Consider the following 22,108-nt stretch of genomic DNA (forward strand, 5'->3'; position numbering starts at 1 on the left):
CTCTACAAACATGTTCAGTACCAAAGATATCTTTACAATTGTGATCACTGCAGAATCCATAATAGGAATGTTAGGCAATGGATACATTGGACTAGTCAACTGGATTGACTGGATTAAAAAGAGAAAGATCTCATCAATTGACTATGTCCTGGCCAGTTTAGCTATCTCAAGAATGTGTTTGATTGCAATTATGGTACTACATGGTATTTTTGTAACACTATACCTAGATGTGTATAAAAATCAGAAAATACTCGTAGTTATTAACAGCCTCTGGACATTCTTTAACTACTTAAATATGTGGTTTACAACCTGTCTGAATGTCTTCTATTGCCTCAAGATAGCCAATTTCTCCCACCCATTTTTTCTCTGGCTAAAGTGGAAAATTGATAGAATGGTTCACTGGGTCCTGCTGGGATGCTTCACCATCTCCTTTTCAGTTGGCATTATAGTATTACCAACAGTGACTTATGATTATGAGCTTCATTACCTTTTAAAAGATAGAAGAAACATCACTGAAATGAGTAAAATTCAACACTTTGAGCCTATAACTTTATTTCACCTGTTTTCTCTGGTACCATTCATTTTTTCACTGATCTCATTTTTTCTTTTAATAATATCCCTAAGAAGACATATTAACCGAATGAAAATGAATTCTAAAAGTTGTAGAGACCCCAACACACAGGCTCATGTGAAAGCCATGATAATTATAACTTCATTCTTCTTCTTCTTTTTTATTTACTGTGTGTTTTCTCTCTTAGTGACCTTTAGCTATCTTATAACAGAACAAATGTTAGCTATAATGGTTGGAGAGGTTGTAGCAATTCTCTATCCATCAGGACACTCAGTTATTTTAATTTTCGGAAATAATAAACTGAGGCAGCCATCTGTCAGGATGCTGATGTGTAGAAAAATAGCCTGCATGATGTGAAATATTGGATTTATAAATAGACTTTTTAAAAGCAAATCTTATTTTCTCAATAAAAAAAAAAGCAAACCTTCTTTTCTGATTTAAAAAGAAATACAATTTTTTTCTTGGGAGCCTGAGGAGGATGATTTGAGCCCAGGAGTTTGAAGACAGCCTGGGCAACCAAGTGAGACCCTGTGTCAAAATCAACAAGGAAACAAACAAAAAATGGGCCTATTCTTATTGTTTTTCCAGTTATGCCATTTATTTTGGATGCATATCTTTAGGCACTCCAGGACCTAATGAATAAATCCTTTGCTGTATATAGTTCAGACTTTCTCATCTTTGCATTCCCTTTCCTCTAAGAGTGTCAGGGCTCATGCATCTCTTCTTATCCTCTGAAGACAAATGTTAGGTCTGTGTTGCCTTGTTAACTTCTCTAAGATTTTACTTTGGCCTATGATAAACTGCATCTGGGCTACACTTTTCAGTTTCCCCTTTCTTTCTGTCATACATTTTCAGTCTGGCCCTTAATTGTGCTCCATTCACATCTCTACTGCACCACTTCCATTTGACTGATTAACTAGTAATTCAAAATTCCTCTGCCTGGTCTATGGTTTAGTTTCCTGAGTGATGCTTTAGGTCATCTCTGTGTCAGTAATTTCTGGTTGACTTTATTCTAGCACTTGCTGTTCATTGCCCTTAAGATCAAGTTTCTTCACAAAGAAACTGCTTCTCAGACAACACCTGTTTAGGAAGAGAATCTATGCAAAAGCCGTTTCCTAAGTACTCTGTACAATCTGGATAAAAGAATGAGCATAACTAATATCAGTCATGTTATTCTGTTCAAGTTCCTTTTAAAAAAAAAAAGATGAGCAAGGAGTTTCACTCATGACTTAAGGGAAAAAAATGTAAAAAATTTAACATATAGCATGGAATATACCTAGACATTCATTCCCCCCCCCCTCTCTCTCTCTCTCTCTCTCTCTCTAATATCTGTCCATGACACATATAGGGCAAGTTACAAAAAAAAAAAAAAAAGTAGGAAAATTAGATTACTAATAAACCGTGGTTTTGCTGTGAGGATGAAATTCTTCCTCACTAGGATGTTTGAGAAATCAGGTCTGTTCTGATCTGGCTGTGCATTTTTGTGCTTACTCCCACCATTTTCTGTCTAATCTTGGTCTACTCCAGTTCCTTGTCTTATAGCTAAAAATATGAATTAGCTAAATTTTAATCGCTTTGCTTACCATTGTGTAAAATTCACTTTGTAAAATACTCTTAATTGTAGCCGTTAATAGTATATACATTTTATTGATTGTATTTGTAATATGTTAGTCACTTATATTGCTTTTTATTGTACAAGACAAGAAGATTTATCAGGGGTAGGGTTTGGGGTTGTGGCTTAGTGGTAGAGCACTTGCCTCATACACATGAGGCCCTGGGTTCGATCCCTAGCACTACATAAAAATAAATAAATAAAAATGTCAGGGTTAATTGTGATAGTAGAATGAATTAGATGTTATTATCTTATGTACAAATGATTACACAACCTGTGTAATTCATTTGCAACCAGACAAATGAGAAGTTATAATCCATATATGTATGATGTGTCAAATGCATTATACTGTCATGTATAACTAATTAGAACAAATAAAAATATACATTAATTAAAAAGAAGATTCATGTTTTTTGTTGCAATATATTAATATATTCTAGAACAAACCTTTGAAGTCTATGCTGGTTTGAACATTATATTTTTCTGTAGGTTTAGATAAAATAAATGTTTTATAGGATTAGTGCTTCTGGGAAAGTTTTATCTCATTAGTCTGAAGTTTCTTCTTCCATGTTTTGTTTTCTGTCTCTCTGTTTTCAAATTTCTCCAATAACTCAATGATTGGGGTTTGAAGGCATGTGACAAAATGCTCACCTGTGGAATTTTTTTTCTCTTTTTCCTCTTAACTGTACCATAACCTAACTTTCATGCTATATGAAACTGGAATGCACAAAATCTACACTTATGTGCAAAAACAAAATAAAATATTGAAATTTTCTGAAAATTATTTGGTTGACACTGTTATGTATAGTTACATCAATAAAATTAATGAAAAAGAAAAAAATTATTTGAGTAATTTAAAAAATTATTTGACTAAATAAAGCACTTATTTACCGGGATAACTATGGAGTAGAAATTATGTGCCTGGGACAGGCACAAGATAAAAGAAAGCATTCACCTATGAACATGGCTACATTATCTGCAATTTACCCCCAAATCAAGGTGGCATTTAAGGAATGAAGTTTTCTCCTTTGAGGAAAGATGAGAGAAGTCATACAATTCCAGGAAGGTATAAACACCCAAAAATTATTCCACAGAAGATTTATAATTTTTCAGTAAATCTAAATTAAAGAAACTATTTTAAAACAGGAGTTGGTCTATAGAGAATTGGTTTATTTAATATTCATTCTTGTGCTAGAAAGGATAAAGGTCTGGAAATTTTGAAGCAATTTGATATGGAGAGAATAGAGAGGAAAATAAAATGCAAAACTTTATGCTCGTCTTTCTCAAGGGCCTTTGAACACACTTTATTTTTTTAAGAGTTTTATTGAGGTACAACTGAAAAACTGAGTATCTTTAGTGTATACAATGTGATGAATTTGGATATATGCTAATACCATAATACCACCACCACAATCAAGATAATAGATATATCCAACACCTGCTAACGTTACCTTGAAAACATTTTAAATGAAAAGGAAAATCTAAATACAATCAATAGTCATGTTTATCATGATTCCTTTACCTTATTATATCTAGCATCATAAATTCTGACCAATAAATGCCACTTAATCAATTAAAATGACACATTATTATTTTAAGACACTGTACCATATAATTGTTCACCTGAGCAACCAAGAAAATAAACTTAAAATTTGGAAGGTCCAAGTAATCTATATTTAGTGTTTATCTTTTATATTTTCTGAAAATATATAATTCTCATTGTGTGCCCAAATTTGGGATTCTTTATTAATAATCAGCATGCTCATTCAACAAGGCAGAGATACTTCCACAAATCTAAGTTTTTGCCAATTTTCTAATTTTCAAAGTCTGAGGTTTAGGTTTGCCAGATAAAATATAATATACACAAATTTTATTTAACTTCAGGACTTCCTGAAAGTTCTGATCTTATGCAACTTGTAACATACACCAAAAATTTTCTCATCATTTATTACCTAAAACTCAAATCTCCATGGGAATCCTCTATTTTTATTTGCTAAATCTGGCAACTCTCTTGAGAGCACTAGTATGCATCAAGGATTAATGAAACCAAAATTCATATAACTTAGCCTCAGAAAGACAGTGCAGGACTATGAAAGGGTATTGGCTCAATTTGCATCTCAGCAAACACTAGCTCAGCCTAAATTAACTATATGTGAAAAACAATAGCTGCTGAGAAGGTAAAGGGACATACAGCATCTAGGCTAAAGATGGCCACACACAGCGTTCATCAGCACTAATTAGGATTTAATGAAGATAGCTACAGTCTTCATTTCTTGTTCCAGTCTTCAAGGCAAGACTGCAATAAAAGAGGTAACAATTACAGCAAAATCCAAGAACCAGGTGTAGATACCAAACTGCTTCAGGTCCACTAGATCGTAACTGGGTATTTCTCTATCTAAGCATGCTGTATACGAAGGAGAGAATTTTGTTGCTCATAGCAGTTGGAGAGTTTTCAGTGGGGATCTTGGGGAATGCTTTCATCGCCTTGATAAACTTCATGAACTGGGTCAAGAATAGGAAGATTGCCTCCATTGATTTGATCCTCACAAGTCTGGCTATATCCAGAATTTGTCTATTGTATATAATATTATTAGATTGTTCTATATTGGTGCTGTATCCAGATGTCTATGCCACTGGTAAACAAATGAGAATCATTGACTTCTTCTGGACCCTAACCAACCACTTAAGTGTCTGGTTTGCCACCTGCCTCAGCATTTTCTATTTCTTCAAGATAGCAAACTTTTTCCACCCCCTTTTCCTCTGGATGAAGTGGAGAATTGACAGGGTGGTTCTCAAGACTCTACTGGGGTGCTTGGCCTTCTCTGTGTTTATTAGTCTTCCAGTCACTAAGAATTTGAATGATGATTTCAGACACTGTGTGAAGGCAAAGTGGAGAAGAAACTTAACTTTGAAATGCAGAATAAAGAAAACCACATATGCCTCTACCAAGATATATCTCAACCTGGTAACACTATTTCCCTTTTTTGTGTCCTTGATCTCATTTCTCCTCTTGATCCTCTCCCTGTGGAGGCACACCAGGCAGATGCAGCTCAATGCCTCAGGGCACAGAGATCCCAGCTCGGAAGCCCACGTGGGAGCCATGAAAGCAGTCATCTCCTTCCTCCTCCTCTTCATCATCTACTATTTGGCCTTTCTCATAGCCACCTCCAGCTATTTTATGCCAGAGACTGAATTAGCTGTCATTTTTGGTGAGTTGATTGCTCTAATCTATCCCTCAGGCCATTCATTTATCCTGATCCTGGGCAACAATAAATTAAGACAAGCATTTTTAAGGGTGTTTTGGAAAGTAAAGAATATTCTAAAAAGAAGAAAACTTTAACAAACAGATCTGAGAAGAAGATATAATTCTCCCGGACAAAGAATTAGAAGAGGTTTCTTAATTGTCTTCAGTTCTTGCATTAATTTTAGTTTCATGTGGTTAAGTATTCAAAATTTATTTAGCACATTTATAATTGTAACTTAGGAAATCTCATGTAAACTGACTTTGTCTCTATATCTTTCTCTCTCTTCCTCTTTTCAGAGTTGATTCTTTAAAACTATGTTTTAAAGCAAATTATAATTAATATCCTAACATAAACCATGAAAGGGGAGGGTATTTTCATTGCTTGTTCTAAATCATTTCTCCAGATGCAAATGCATAACCAATTCAAAACAACTGTAACAGCATCTTGCTGTGTTTGCATCCTTATGAAAAGCAGCCAATGTCATGATTCTTCTCAGATCATCAAATTAAGCTTCACCTTTGGAAAAGACTCAATCAAATAACAATTCTTAATAAATTCTGTGGAATTGTATGAATATAGCAGTAATTAATACTGATTAGAATCACTGCTAGCATTATTTTAGGATCATAGACTAATTAATAAAAGATACTGTAGAAGCAACAGAAAGTTTGTGTAGAAATTCTCTGCAAAACAAAGAGCCTATTGTTTGCTTATTGAATAGAATTTCTCCACAAAAGACATGTGTAAGTTTGCTTTTATCAAGATACCATGATAAGATGAGAGCTTCAATCGAAACCTTAAATATCAAGATGTTAAAACTATCAACAAAACATTGATTCAATTCAAGTCATCTCTATATACCTGGACTGTATACATTTACAAGATCTGTTTGGGACATTCCATCAAAAACATATTATTTGTATATGGCAAAGATATTGTGGAGAGATCAACTCTGTTAATAACCAGCCTAAAGTAGCCATGAGCTTTGTGTACATAAAAGAAAATATTTACAAATAAAGACATTAAATAGTCTCATCAATAGATTTGTTTAAAATCAAAATGAATTTTATACTATATTCAGGTATTCATTTATCTTTTCTGAAAATATACTAGAAAGGATAGAGTATAATAGAAAGGATATAGATCAATTAAGTTGACAAATTTCATAAGGTTTATTGAGTGTCTTGTAAGTTAAAGAAATAGAAAGTTAGATGCATAGCCTATAGTTTGTATTTCTTTAAATAGTGCCCAAAAGAATAACAGTCCCTGCTCCCGACACAGCTAAGGCCTAGTTTATATGGATTTACAAACACAAAAACAAAAGAACTCTGAGGGCTAATGGAAATGTGGAAAGCTTCAGCTTTGATGTTCTTATATTGTGAGCCCTGGAAATGTGACCAGCCACCTATGCCTTGAATGCAGCAACTCATTATTCTATTTCTCTGTGAACAGTGTCAGTAAAGAGGAACTAAAGTGAGACCAATGTATGTTTAAATATGTAATTTTCCTTACTTATATGAAAGTAACATAGCCAGGGTTCATGGTTTCTCTTCTGAGATTATGTTAGTTCTGAGAAATCATGCAAAGGTGAAAAGTTGAAAGAAGTATTTATACTGCTTCTCTTACTCCTAATATTTGGGGTAGAGTTTTCAGGTCTTCTCCATGAGAATGTAGTAAAGGAGCTACAGACAATGCAACTTGTTTCCTTTCTTTGTGTTTTTGTCCTGTGCTTAATAGCTACCTGTTCACACACTGAATGTCTGAGCGTCATCACACAGATAAAATGTAACATTCATGGAATGCACACTCCCCCACTTTCCACATGTTTTGACTGTTGCATTATAGTTGTACATAATAATGGGACTTCTTGTTACATATCCATACATTGCACATAATACAGCAATGTAATCTGGCCAATGTCACTCCCCAGCACTTTCCCACATCCCCTCTACCTCTCACCCCACCTCCACCCCCATCTCTTTCCTCTACTGCTCCCTCTTTGATTTTCATGAAATACTCCCTATATACCTGTCTTTGCCTTTTTCTTCTCTAGTTCCCATATATAGGGAAAACATTCAACCCTTGACCTTCCGACTGACTTTTTCCATTTAATACAATATTCCTAAGTTTCATTCATTTTTCTGCAAATCACTTAGTTTCATTTTTTATAGCTGAATAAAATTTCATTGTGTATGTATATCATATCTTCTTTATCCATTCACCCATTGATGGACACCTAGTTTGGTGCCATAGTTTGGCTTTTGTGAATTGTGCTGCAATAAATAGGTGTATGCATGTATCACTGTAGTATGATGACTTTAATTCTTTAGGATAAATACCAAGGAATGGTACATCTGGGTCATGTGAAGACAAGTGCATGGACTACTACATACATGGCATACTTTAAGGGCATCTGAGTGGCAAACCACTCCCCAGGGCTAGGCATGTGAACAGCAAACTGCTCACCCTGTAGGCACAGCCCTGGCATGTGTTACTGTCCCTGTGTTTGCTCCATGGTACCCTCCTGGATTGGTTGCTGCAGGAACAGTTGGCTAGAAATTGCTTTGGTGGCTGCCTGTAATCTGCTTAGCTACTGTCTGAGTATACATACATGGTAACTGTGCAATAAAATCAGACCTGCTTCCTGCTTGGTCCCTGGAGGTTTGATTAGCGACTCGGCAGCCACACTCTCTTCTACCTTGTTCCATGGACCTCCTCGCTGGACTAGACAGAGCCCATGCAGGGTCATATGGTGGTTCCATGCCTAGTGTTTTGAGGAACTTCCATACTGATTTCCACAGTGGTTGAATTAATTTACAGTCCCACCAATAGTGTAAAAGTGTTCCTTTTTCTCCATATGTTCTCCAGAATTTATTATTATTTGTATTCTTGATGACTGCTGTTCAGACTGGTGTGAGATAAAATTTCAGTATAGTTTTGACTTGCATTTCCTTAATTGCTGAAGATGTTGAACATTTTTTTATAAATTTGTTGCCCACTTATATTTTTTTCATTTGAGAGTTGTCTGTTTAATTTATTTGCCCATTTCTTAATTGAGTTATTTTGGTTTTTGATATAAAGCTTTTTAAGTTCTTTATATATTCTGGATATTAATCCCCTGTCAAAAAGAGTAGCTAGCAAAGAGTTTCTTGCATTCTGTAGGACCTGCATTCTTCTTGCATTCTATAGATTCCTAATTGTTCCCTTTGGAGAATATACACTTTTTAAATAATCCCTCTGGCAGGACCCTATTCTCAGCAATGGAGATGCAAAGGTGAATGTAGCATTTTTACCATCCTTAGGAGCTCAGAATCTAATGGTTGATGATACTTGGACATAACCATAGTCACTATCAGAAGGGGGCAAAAGAGGATATTCTGAAAGCCCATAGCAGGGAAGGAAAGGAAAGTTCTCATAAAGGAAGTGACAAGGGATTTGTTTGTTTGTTTGTTTGTTTGTTTGTTTGTTTAGTACCAGAGATTGAACCCAGGGACACTTAACCACTGAGCCACATCCCTACCCATCCCTCTTTTTTTTTTATTTTTAAATTTTGAGTCAGCTGCTCAATAAGTTGCTTGGGGCCTTGCTAAGTTGCTGAGGTTGGCTTTGAACTTGTGATCCTCCAGCCTCAGTCTCCCGAGTTGTTGAAATTACAAGTGTGTGCCTCCATGCCCAGCATGACATAGGATCTTGACCATGGACATTGAAGAGTGGAGGAAGGTATAATGAAACCATGGCTAACTCTATGCATTATCACAGTATTTTCAGTGGTTTAGGAACACTGAGTAATACAGTAAGATTTAAATGAAGATAAAAACAGAAAGTTTCTTTCACTTTCATCCTTACCTATGATAAGTTTTCAGACATTTCTACCCTTAGGTTTATATATCTTCATATATTTTGCTTTGTGACTGTTACTCAGGTCTACCCATGGTGTGACATATTATTTCAGAAGCTGGATAGAAATGAGAAATTATATCCCATCTGATTCAAATGTATGATATGTCAAGGTCTTTGCACTGTCGTGTATAACAAATTAAAATTTTTTTAAAAAAGAAAGTCCATCAGGGCATAGAGAAAAACAGAAAACAATAAATTAATTCCTCTTCTGAGACAAAAGCTAGTTCTAAATATGATTCAGAATTAAACATAATAGTGAATATACAATTAAATAGAATTAGACATGTTTAATTTCTCTTTATGTTACCTTAAACTGTAATGTCTTCATTAATACTAGTACAAAAAGAAAACTACTCATACCCTTGATGGAATTGGCCATTAAAGCCATCATTTTTACCCTCATTTGATTTTATATCAATCTTCTTAGACTACCTGCATTCACATGTGTATATTCCCCATAGATAAAATGATATTTTAACACTTAGTAAAACAAAAGAACTTCTAGGTTAAGCAGAATTCCTAGCTTGACTAGGAATTGAGGCCAGTAACAGAGATGCATGCCTGTGATGTCTTTTTCTATTGATCTCCACTCAGAAGCTTGGAAGATACAATGGAATAAATATTATAATTTGTCTATGCTTCACACACCCAAAATAATCTCATAAGTGAATTGTCTCACTCCCCCCCACACACACATCCCGGGGCTTCTATAACAAAACACCACAAACTAGGGGGATAAGGTATGGGAGCTTAATCAACAGAACCTTTTTGTTTTTCTCAGAACCTTTTTTTCTTATGGTTCTGGATGATGGAAGTTTAAAGACAGGAGTGAGCAGAGCTGGTTCTTCCTGAGTACTGTGAGGAACAATCTGTTCTGCCTCTACCCTAGCTTCTGGTATTCTTCAAAGCTTTCTCAAATCCCAGCTAAACAGAAATATAACTGAATGGCACATATGCTTTGAAATACTGACTGAAGTCAAGGAAATACACAAGGTAAATTTCTGTTTGAACAGAGAAAATGGTGTGTATATTGGTAATCTGGTTACTGGTTTCAAGAATAAAGTCTTTTGCTTTAAAACACTGGTGGTGCTTAAGTCCTTGTCTAATTATTAAAATCTGAGCTTTCCATAAACCTCCAATATACAGATGAGTTGGAGTCCAATCAAGACCCTGTATCTCCCTGCACATTCTTATTCCTTGATGGAGATCTGTCACCCTAGAAAGAAAACAAGAGCCAAGGCATTAATGCTGATGACTTTATTGGAGTTTTTGTTGGTATTTTTGATTTTTTGGTTTTTTGTTTGTTTTTGTTTTTTAGGGTACCAGGAATTGAACCCAGGGGCACTTAACCACTGAGCAACATCCTCAGTCCCTTTTATTTTATTTTATTTTGAGACAGGGTCTTACTAAGTTGCTCAGAGCCTTGCTAAGTTGCTGAGGCTAACTTTGAACTTGAGATCCTTCTGCCTCAGCCTCCTGAGCCACTGGAATTACAGATGTGTGCCACTTTGCCCAGCTTATTGGTTTTCTGAAGTTAGAGAAAGAAAGGCCACAAAGTTTACACTCCTGAAAAGTTTATAGTTGCCTGTTGATCTCCATCAACTTCTGAAACAAAAAGAAGAATTTTAGGTAAGAGTAATAAATTGGCTTGTGCATGACCTATGCCTGATATCTCTTCCATTAAGTAGTCTTACTAAAATAAAATTACATTAAGAGAAAAAGGAGGAGAAAGAGGAGAAGGAAGAGAGGGGGCCAGAGGAAAAGGCACAGAAAATGGAAGAAGAAAGGAAGATATTAAAGAAAAAAAAGAGAGAAGAGAAAGGGAGAGCTTGGAGAGCCTGCCAACCAACAGAAGAAGAAGAGAGTCAGAAACTCCGACAAGGTAGAAGGAACACTTGCTCTTATGAAAGCAGAGGGCTTGTTCGTGTGTAAGGTTGAGCAGAGAGCAATATTGTTATGGACACATCTGGGAAAGAGTCTGAGAAAGAATAAAGCCAAGATTTAAAAATGGGAGGCATGAGTAGAAATGAGAGAATTGGAGAATTTAAAAAGAAATTAATTAAATGACTGAATGAAATACAGTCAGTACCTGAGACATCACTGGAGACCATCTGTAGTTGGTTTTCCACATCATTCACTGATAGGAGAGCTATTGCTCTGATCGTCATGGTCACTTCTTCCATGATGACCACCCTGGCCACCTCTTCTGTGAAGACCACCCTGGTCACCTCTTCCAGGCTGACCTTTCTGGCCACTTCTTTCAGACTGGCCTTTCTGCCTACTCTGGTGACCCTGGTCTCTCTGGCCATCTCCCCTATGTCGCTTTCCATTTGAGCTCTCCTGTCCCCCATGGACAGTTTGACCTCCTGGACCATGCTGACGATCTTGGCCTTTCTTCCCACTTTTGCCCTTCTTGACACGCTGACCTGTGAGTTCTCTTTGATGTCTGACTTGCAATTTCTCTGATGTTTCTTCAGTTAATTCATCATCTGCTTAGAAGAAGCAAACAGATACAGAAAAAAATGAGAAAAGAAAAAGAATTTAAAAAAAGAAAAAGAAGAACCATAAGCTTAATGAAGGCAAGCATGGAATGCACCATAGCCTATACTTAGTGAGAAGATATTTGGCTGTTTTAAAATGGTATTAGGTACTGACCAGGGCCCAGGGGCTAGAAAAGGGGCAGAGACATCCTGACCAGAGTGCACATACGTCAGCACCTTTTGTTTGGTCCATCACAATTAACTCTCCCCTCACATTTGGTGCATCTTTCACTATTCCATATTGCTGTCCATTCTGAACCTGGCATGATATACAAGAAAACCATCCATAGGCCACAAGACTTCTCATTGTGCCTGAGAGAAACCACCAAATAAAGTCACTTGGCCTACTCCTAGAAATATATGCTTTCTTGACACAAGTCCATTGAACAGGGGATAATTATCAGCCACCACAACCTTCCCAATAGCAGAAAAATCACACAGTACCCACTCTGCTCTTTCTTCTAACATCTTCTACAGATTGCTCAGTCTACAGTTTCTCAAACAGAAAGTATAAAGAAAAATCACCCTACCTTGTCTCCTTTTGCAAATTTCTGGTTTCTGTAATTAAATTCCAGCCCTCATCATCTCTTTCAATCATTTCTTTAGGATCTTATGGCCACCACTCTTACTCACAATCGTCCTTTGGTGGATTCAACATATATTTAATTGCATGCTCTATACATGTCGCACACTAAAATTCAAAGCTTGAAAGACAAAACCTGTGCCCTCAAGCTACTGGTTTTTCATTGTTGTCAGATCAACCAAAGACATTCCCATTATCACTCTCTTATTCAAAAAATCTCTTAGGCTGAATCATTTTGCTGATATGTGGATTTTAATTCACAATAAGTTAGGGGAGAAGAATAGAGGTATTTTGGACTAGACAGAGGGGAGTGAAGGGAAGGGAGTGGGAGGGGACGGGAGTAGAAATGATAGTAGAATGAATCGTCATTATTACCCTACATGCATATATGATTACATGACCTGTGTAACTCTACATCATGTACAACCAGATGAATGAAAAGTTATACTCCATTTATGTATGATGTGTCAAAAATGGAGTCTACTGTCAAGTAAAACTAATTAGAACAAATAAAAATATATTAAAAAAAATCTCTTTGTCTTGGTACATATATACAATGGAATATTACTGAGCCATAAGGAAGAATGAGATTATGGCATTTGCCAGTAAATGGATGGAACTAGGGATTATCGTGCTAAATGAAACAGGCCAATCCCCAAAAACCAAAGGCCAAATGCTCTCTCTGACATGTGGATGCTGACTTGCAATAGGTAGGAGTGGAGGGACAGGATTGGACAGGGTGCAAGTGTGGGAAGGGGGATGGGAATGGGACAGACAGTAGAATGAATTGAACATAACTTTCCTATGTTCATATGTGAATACACAACCAGTTAAGGTCCACATTATGTACAACCACAAGAATGGGATCCTCATTAGAATAAGTTATAAAGCTTATGTATAATATGTCAAGATACACTCTACTCTTTTTTTTTTTAAATATTTAATTTTAGTTCTCGGAGGACACAACATCTTTGTTGGTATGTGGTGCTGAGGATCGAACCCGGGCCGCACGCATGCCAAGCGAGTGTGCTACTGCTTGAGCCACATCCCCAGCCCTACACTCTACTCTTATATATAACTAAAAAGAACAAATAAAAATTTTAGAAGAGAGAGATATATACACAAAAAAACCTCTTTGTTGCCTACATAATAAATAACAAAATCAATTTATAATAAATAACAAAATCAATTTGCTCGTCACAACGTCTTTCATGACCCATATTTTCAACCTTATCTTCTATGTTTATTTCAACCTTATTACAACACTCAAAGATGCAAGAAGATTGAAAACACTGCAATACATGCCCAGATTAAGCCGGGTGTATCTTCTACTTTAGCCACCTCCCACTGTCCAAGGTCCACAGCCCATGCCACCTCTTGTATGAGGACTTCCCTTTCTTCCCCTGTTCTGAAATCTCATAATATCTTCTTTTGCCCCTTTTCTTTCTTTTTCCATAGAAGCATATTTTCTTTTATATGAAAAAAATGAAGGCCCAAAATATAGTTTGTTGAAGTAGGTATCAACAAGATGTTAAATTATTTTTCCTTTGCTTTGGTTGAAACAGCCTTAGGACAGCAGTCAGTTCCCCTTCTCATAGCATGTAAACACCATTTTTTCTTACTGAATAAACAAGTTTCAAGAAAAGAAACTAATCGTAAACTAAATCAAACATTTTACCAATAAATAGTTTGTTTTTTTGTTTGTTTGTTTACTAAAGGTAACCACTTCATCCTATAATCTTGGGCATAACATATATACCACTTTAAAATATCAAAATTTTCCCAAAATCATCATCACAGGTGTTAATGAAATGAGTTCTGAAATGAAATTACTTTAATATATTTTTTTAAATCCTAGTAACCAAACATAAATTTTAAAAGTTGGCATTTTCTTTTTTTTTTTTTTAGAGGTTTTTTTTTTTTAATATTTATTTTTTAGTTCTCGGCGGACACAACATCTTTGTTGGTATGTGGTGCTGAGGATCGAACCTGGGCCGCACGCATGCCAGGCGAGAGCGCTACCGCTTGAGCCACATCCCCAGCCCAAAAGTTGGCATTTTCTATAATTATACATATTCTAAAATAAATGACTAATCCTATTTTACAGAGCATACTTCAAATTATTGTTGCCATTTCCATATATTCCCAAGGCAATGGTTTAAAGGACATTTAGTATATCATATCTGAAACAAAGTTTACAATTCTTACTTACAGCTATGAAAAAGCAATTGACTTCTATTTAAAACTGTAAGCAATTATGAAATATACTTCAAAAATAAACATTTGGTCTGATAGTCTTTAATATTAGTTAAAAACATTCTGCTACTTGTTGCTCATGGAAGTTACTTTAGTCCAATGTGCAAAAAAAAAAAAAAAAAAAAAAAAAAGTGCCACTGTCAGCTGTTCCTTAAAATATATAAAACCAACACTACCAATTACACACTTAGAAGATTTTAAATTTATTAAGTAAACTCACTGCAAATCCTTTATGGGTAAATAAAGTGCTGTACAGCACACAAAAGCTTGATGACATTCTGTTAAGTTCCACAAATGTATCCGAAAGTGCAAGTTGGTTTCTTGTCCTAATTTTGATCCTAAATACAAATCTAATTTTAAAACTAAAAATTGTTTTGTGGGCTGGGGTTGTGGCTCAGTGGCAGAGCACTTGCCTCGCACATATGAGCACTGGGTTCCATCCTCAGCACCACATAAAAATAAACAAAGATTTTTTTAAATTGTTTTGCATCTGGCCTAGTAGCACAGACCTGTAATTCCAGTGACTCCAGAGGCTGAAGCAGGAGTTTTGCAAGTTAAAGGCCAGCCTCACTAACTTTGCCAGACTGAACAAATTAGCAGACCCTGCCTCAAATATAAATTTTAAAAAGGGAGGGAGGGGCTGAGCATATGGCTCAGTGGTTAAGTGTCCCTAGGCTCAATCCCTGGTACCAAAAAAAAAAAAAAAAAGAATTGTTTTGAAGCTGGGCATGGTGGTGCTCTCCTGTAATCCTAGTGACTCAGGAGGCTGAAGCAAGTTCCAGGCCAGTTTGGGCAACTTTCTGAGACTCTACCTCAAAATTAAAAATAAGATCTGAGTATGTAGCTCACGGGTAGAGCACCCTGGGTTCAATCTCTAGCATGAAAGAGGAGGAGGAAGAGAAGGAGGAAGGGGGGGAGGGAGGAGGGAGAGAAGAGGGAGGAGGAGAAGGAAGGAACAGGAGGTGGAGGAGAGAGAAAGGTGGGAATGGTGATGTAGCTCAGTGTTAGAATATTTGCCTGGCTTTTGTGAGGCCTAGGATTTCCACCACTGAAAACAAAAACAAATAATAAAAATAAAAAAACTGTTTTGATGTAAAAAATCTTGGAATTGTTGCACAGGTAAAAACTTTATCTCCTTTTGGCACTGGTCTACTCCACAAATCCCTGCTGGTGCAAGGTAGCAAACTCCAAAAAAGAGGAATGTAGGAACTCAGCCCCAAGACCACCAGCATCCTGGTGAGCTTGCTCAGCCTCTAGTATGTGTGACTGCAGCTTTTAGGGTAGATACAGAGCAATCAAAATGGATGAAGAAACACTTGAGCAAGACAACTAGTACTTGTTACAAAAACAGTTAAAAACAGTGATACAAAAAATTAACAAACCAAATATAAACCCGATTCCATTCTGCATTTCCAGAACTTGGGTTCATACTTGCATAGGGTTCCTGATCAAGCACATAATAGCACTGTCTGCATTTATATGAAATATATTGATCATTAGTAATAATTCACATGTAATTATGATGATGAAGAAATCAATTTATTCAATTATTACTCTGTGCAGTGCACTCACCAGTATAGTAAGTGTAGAGGAATCAAAAATGGAACAGTCTCTCACTGCTAAAATGGACACAGGGGTTCTCAAATTAAAATCATAAAAAGAAGGGGAGAGAGGAGTTTATTGGCAACACCACTAAAAAACACCAGAAAGGACAGAAAAACTTACTAGAACTTAAGAATATCAGTTTCCTTGAAAAGTTTTTAAAACCAACCACTGCCTTATGCACAATATGTACAATGTTCTGTTCGTTTCCACAAAAGCATAATCGCTGGCGTTCTCTGGTTATGATGGATGCAGTCTCAGTCTTGGCTTCCTAGGCACAGGAGGACTTCCAGCCCTGCACCTCTAGCTGCAGGCTGTTTGGACTGCCCCTGCACTCAGCAGCCAGAAAGTTCCCTGCACCTGTTCGGTCTTGTTCTAGATGGCGCCAAGGATGACTAGTGACCTCTCTCTGTGCATATTGTTCTGGTGACCCTTCAGATCAAATGCCTTGGCAAATGTTTTGGTGCAAGAGCCAACACAAAGGACTGTTCCCTCTCTGTCTCCTTTCATGGTCCTTGAGGTGGGACTTGCATTTGAAGGCTTTGTCACACTTGTGACAGAATGACTGTCCTTTGTTTCTGTGAACTCTCTAGTGTTTCTTCAAAATAAATGATTTTCCACACAACTCACAACTACAGGCCCTATAATTCCATGTGGATTTTTAGGTGTTCTTCCAGGTGGACCTTCTTCTGTACATATTTCACAAACAAACATCCTGTCCACTGTGTGGAGTTTTTCCTGCTTCCTCAATCTGCTTTCATCAGAAAACATCTTAAAACTTGCTTGGCAGACAGTCAGCTCCCAGCAGTGACCATACAGGAAATACTCAAACTTCATGCCACTGGCGGCTGTTGTCCAGCCTGGCACCTGTTCATCTTTCATGCCACGTGTTTCATCCTTAAATGTTAAGGCCTGAGGGTTCTGGAACCCTTAATCTTTGGATTCTGGGTTTTTCATGGATTCTACTTCCTGGTCATAGCAATTGACTTTTGCAACTTCCTTGATCCCATGTTCTTTCAAAATCACTTCCTGAACCTTGACTGAAGTTGTAGGTCACTTACCATCCTCCTGACATGCCATCATCATCCTGAGTGTCAGCAGTCTCTCCAGTGGGGCAATTTATGTTGAGACAATACTTCTCCTTGACTGACTGGTATTTTCATTAGAATTAGATGCATCTCACTTCTGAGAACAGAGATTATCCAAAAATCAGATGCCAAGAATATGACTCAAGTACATCATTAACATCCCTCTTTTTCAGAGAAATCTTTGCTGTATACATGCAGATCTTGACTTCTTCAAATACACCAGAACAAAGAAAATTTACTATCTGTTTCCTAAGAGCTATTTACCTCCCATTTTTTTTAAAAAAAGCTTTTTCACATAAGTGCTGCAGGCTGAGAGAACACATCTGTGTGCTCTGAATTTCACATCTTCAACCACAATTGTAATATCACAAAATTCTTCTCCAAGGCATTGTTTGTTTGATGTTTTCAGGAACAGAGTTTTAGAAGTGTTGTAATTTGGTTGGGTGGTTTCAGACATACTGATGAAAAACTCCACGAACAACTCAGTTGACTATTTTAATACCTTAAGCACCAAAACATTCAAATCAGAATAAGTCTGATCATGGGCACACCAGACTTGTAGCCAGGCATAGTCACGGACACTGCACACACACATACACACACACCCAAGCTCCCTGCATTTACTAGCATGCAGGCTGGATTGACATGGACACACAGTGCAGGAGCACTTGGGTGGCAGTGTTTTGGCTTTTTTCTTTATGTTTTGTTTTTTTAATTTGGGGGGGAGCTGAGGTGCAAAGGGTCCACATCCGTGATGGTAGCAGCCTTTCTCCTGCAGGTGCACAACCTGCCTTCCCAACTATGAACCCTTTTGCCCCTTTTTCTGACAGTATATCCAAGCATCATCTTCCAAAAGATTTGAGTTCTTCAAGACCAGTAACAATGCTTCATTCACCTTTGTATTCCCAGTGCTGAGCAAAGATCCCTGCCAAGGTGATTGCTAAATATTAAATTTTACTGAATTAGTGGTGGAAGAATGCAGATAAACCTTTCAGGAATTCCCAAATAGGCATGCCATCACAAAGAAAGCCAAGGACAGGACCTTAAACAAGAAAAAAATTCAGAACAAGCATCCCCGTACTGAACCTCAGAACACTCTTAAATCCAAAGCAAATCTCTCTCTCTCCCTCTCTTCCTCCCTCTCTCTCTCTCTTGTTTTTTGGTTTGGATCTATTTTCTTGGTTTCTGGTTTTAGATTTTATATTCCTTCTGTGATGTAGAACTAAAACTGTATGGCAGACTGATTGAGAAAGTAAGTTTTAAAGGTTAAATATAATGTTTTTATTCTTTAAAACTATGGGAATTTAGCCAGGTGTGGTGGCACATGCCTATAATCCCAGCAACTGGGGAGGGTGAGGCAGAAGGATCTCAAGTTCAAAGCCACTTAGCAAGGCCCTAAGCAACTCAGCAAGGCCCTAAGCAACTCAGAGAAACCCTGTCTCAAAACAAAATATCAAAAAGGGCTTGGGATGTGGCTCAATGGTTAAGCATCCTTGGGTTCCGTCCCGAGTACCAAAAAAGAAAAAGAAAAAAGAAAAAAAAAAACGAACTACAGGAATTTTAAATTATATCAGTAATCCAGAGGTTCCTAGACTCCATTTAGAAAAATTCTCAATAACTTAGTTGAATTCAAAATAGCTCACATGGCAGCTGGGGCTCTTCTTCCTTTTGAGCAGCTCCTGAAAAGAAAGAACAAAGGAAGGATGAAATTTGAAATGATGTTAGAAAGTGAATGGAAGCATCACTGACAAGTCAGGAACTAGAAAAAAATCACTAAGCATAAAGACTTTTGTTAAGCAATCAAATTGTTTGTTAATTCATTTTTATTCAGTTCTGCTATTGCTCTTTCATATACTCTGGTTCTTATTTTATATCTTTCTTCTACCCCCACTCCTTCACTCATTTCATTTAAAATGACTTCAAATTCCTCAATTGAAGTGTGCATGATTAATAATGGCTTTAAAATTTATGTATTCAGAAAAATCAGCATGTAAGCAGATGTCAGGGCTTTTGAATTAAAAAATGAGTCATTAGTGCTGTAAGTTCAGAGTGGAATAACAAAGTGCAATGGTAAATGCACTCATGAAAAAACTATACTACTTTAAGTAAATTATGGGATATCTTTATGCTTTTAGTTAGTTATATGTCAATGGAGATGAAATCTTTGCAAATGTAAAGGGCTTACTTTACTCAGTTGCTAGCCGTTGTTTGCAGAAGGATTTGGAGAAATTCATGCCTATGCTCTGCTCATGTCCAGACTCTGTTTGAATCTCTGATACAAGGGGTCCCAGTGTGAAAAGAAAGGAGATGATGCATATTTAACACATCACTGAGGACTACTGAAACATCTGGTCTTGTTATTCCTTGTGCCCTTTAGGACTCCCTAAACCAAAACATTTTTTTTTTTTGTACTTGTAGTTGGACCTAGGGGCACTTAATCACTGAGCCACATTTGCAGCCCTTTTTTATATTTTATTCAGAGATAGGGTTGCTCAGGGCTTCTCTAAATTTCTGAATCTAGCTTTGAACTCGTGATCCTCCTGCCTCAGCCTCCTGAGTCTCTGGGATCACAGGTATATGTCACCACTCCCAGCTCCAATATTTAGGAACTTTTAAGAAACAACAGATTAAGAAAAAAGTATGATAGGTTCTGAAGAAAAAAGAAACATTCTGGGCATGGTGGCACACACGTGTAATCCCAGGGACTCGGGAAGCTGAGGCAGGAAGATTGCAGGTTCAAAGCTAACCTCAGCAATTTAACAAGGCTGTAAGCAACCTAGCCAGACCCTGTCTCAAAATTAAAAATAAAAAGGACTGAGGATGTGGCTCAGTGATTACGTGCCCTTGGGCTCAATCCCCAGTACCAAAAAAAAAGAAAGAAAAGAAAAGAAAGACATGCTTAAGTTAGAATTTACCTGTTTTTTGAAGAAATTCACGAAGTGTATCTAGGATTTTAGAAAGAGAAAAATAAATGAGACAAATTTAAAGCATGGTTTAATGGAATCCAGCTATGCATTTGTAAAAAAAACAAGTAGATTTACATACAAGTTAAGAAAATGCCTAAGAGAACTATATGAAAAAAATATATAAATGATTTGGATACAATGAATAAACCCTTGCCAAGTAGAGCCCTAATCCTGAACCTTGATTCTGAACAAGAGATGAAGAGAAAGTCAAATATTTGACGAATTTACATTAGAAGTAATGAAAGGGGAGCCACAATACTTGTAGACAAAATAAAGATGCTGAACAGAGAAAATTTGAGAATTAGAGCCATCTATAGCCATACAGCTCACTGTCTACATTCACATTACTTTGCTATCCAGAACACTCTTACCCAGCTGACAAACTGTTCAAATAACTATTGATTACTTCAAGAACTTGCCCAAAACTCATTTAAACAAGCATAAGTCTGTTCAACTCTTCCATGCCATTGATTGCTTATTCTCCCAGACTCTTCATATAACCTCAGGACCCTTCTCTCAGAATCTTATAAATTTTATCCACTCCAAACAAAGTCTTCATGAAACCAAACTCAAATTTTCATTTTTAAATATTCCATCTTTTCTCTTCCCCTCCAAGACACTATTAAGGCAAAGTAGCACTCTCCCTCATCATGTTAAGAATAAACTTCCTTTTGCTCATCAAAATATGGTTTTGGTGGTATTTTGAGGCATCGAACATTTGACCACTTTTTAAGCTACACTTTTGTTTGAAGGTTCCTTACATTTTGGCAAACCAAATGTTCTAAGAGATCATCAGCCACAGCCCTGCACTATATTTCACTGTGAAGTGTCTTGGGGAAATGAGTGACTTTGGGAAGAAAGGCAAGAAATAATTCATCACCAAGAAGAGATAGGAACAAAGGAATTTCTGTGTTGGATAAGGAGATTAACTTGAAAATATTCACTGTACTTAGGACAAAGCCAAGTCATTTCAAATAAAGTGAAAGCTAAAATAGTGGTCACAGAGTGAGAGAAAGATCCTGGGCTTTGAAAACCAATAGGGTTGCATCTATGATATAGCTATGCCTCATGCTAGTTATGTAAGCTCTGAAAAGTACTTAAAAAGTTAGGGAACAAGTGTAAAATATAGATAATAATATCTATCTCAAATGGTTGCAGTAAATAATTAATGACATACCGTATATGTTAAAAACGCAATAATTCATAGCACATACTTCTTTTGAAATATATTTCCTCAGAATTTTATTGTTGCTCTCCATCTAATACCCAAACTATCACAACAGAAGTTGAGGCTCAGAGCATGTTAATATAGACTTTGAAAGATATCTGGTTTGGAAATCTTTTTTTCATAAGCAACAAATTTGTCTCAGTATATGGCAACAGATTTAAAAGTCAAATAGCCTATTATAATTTCATTCATTGTTTAATATTTCAAGCAGTAAACAAGTTCATATTTTTAATATGCCCATTTTCTTAACTCAGGCTGCTTCTATATGGTGTGACAACATTTGACAAGGAAAAAAAATATGATTCTAGCTTTTCATTGTTTATCTTATAAGGGGTTTGGTATTTGGATATTGGCAATCATTTAAACAATAATCTGGATATTTGTTCTGCATCTATATATTTGATACCATAAAGATATGCCATCTGTCTTCTGTATGTGAAAGAGTCACAGATTGGTAATTAGCCTTTTCTTTTATTATATATAAATTTCTTCATTATTACCTAAAATGACCCATTTC

General features: G+C 36.5%; 3 protein-coding genes across 3 annotated transcripts in view; 2 read left to right on the top strand and 1 right to left on the bottom strand.

Moving 5' to 3' along the window:
- The first annotated feature begins 10 nt into the window (after positions 1-10).
- On the top strand, positions 11-928 carry Tas2r8 (taste 2 receptor member 8). The gene has a single exon (XM_078052407.1). It carries the CDS (start codon positions 11-13, stop codon positions 926-928), a length of 918 nt encoding a protein of 305 aa, XP_077908533.1.
- A 3,656-nt stretch (positions 929-4,584) lies between these two features.
- Tas2r7 (taste 2 receptor member 7) lies at positions 4,585-5,523 on the top strand. Its single transcript, XM_005342622.2, has one exon. The coding sequence runs from the start codon at positions 4,585-4,587 to the stop codon at positions 5,521-5,523; it is 939 nt and encodes a 312-aa protein (XP_005342679.2).
- An 11,089-nt stretch (positions 5,524-16,612) lies between these two features.
- LOC144365071 (uncharacterized) overlaps positions 16,613-22,108 on the bottom strand; it is a 91,165-nt gene continuing 85,669 nt past the window's right edge. Inside the window, 9 exon segments of the mRNA XM_078015862.1 lie at positions 16,613-16,783; positions 16,785-16,958; positions 16,960-16,996; positions 16,998-17,387; positions 17,389-17,453; positions 17,456-17,534; positions 17,536-17,636; positions 17,638-17,673; positions 17,675-17,887. Of these exon segments, the coding sequence (XP_077871988.1) occupies positions 16,613-16,783; positions 16,785-16,958; positions 16,960-16,996; positions 16,998-17,387; positions 17,389-17,453; positions 17,456-17,534; positions 17,536-17,636; positions 17,638-17,673; positions 17,675-17,887 (1,266 nt within the window).

Source organism: Ictidomys tridecemlineatus, chromosome 6 (assembly GCF_052094955.1).
Source record: "Ictidomys tridecemlineatus isolate mIctTri1 chromosome 6, mIctTri1.hap1, whole genome shotgun sequence".
Taxonomy (NCBI): domain Eukaryota; kingdom Metazoa; phylum Chordata; class Mammalia; order Rodentia; family Sciuridae; genus Ictidomys; species Ictidomys tridecemlineatus.

Excerpts from the sequence above, each read along its gene's own strand:
- Tas2r7 (XM_005342622.2), top strand. The coding sequence starts at position 4,585 with ATGCTGTATACGAAGGAGAGAATTTTGTTGCTCATAGCAGTTGGAGAG.
- Tas2r8 (XM_078052407.1), top strand. The coding sequence starts at position 11 with ATGTTCAGTACCAAAGATATCTTTACAATTGTGATCACTGCAGAATCC.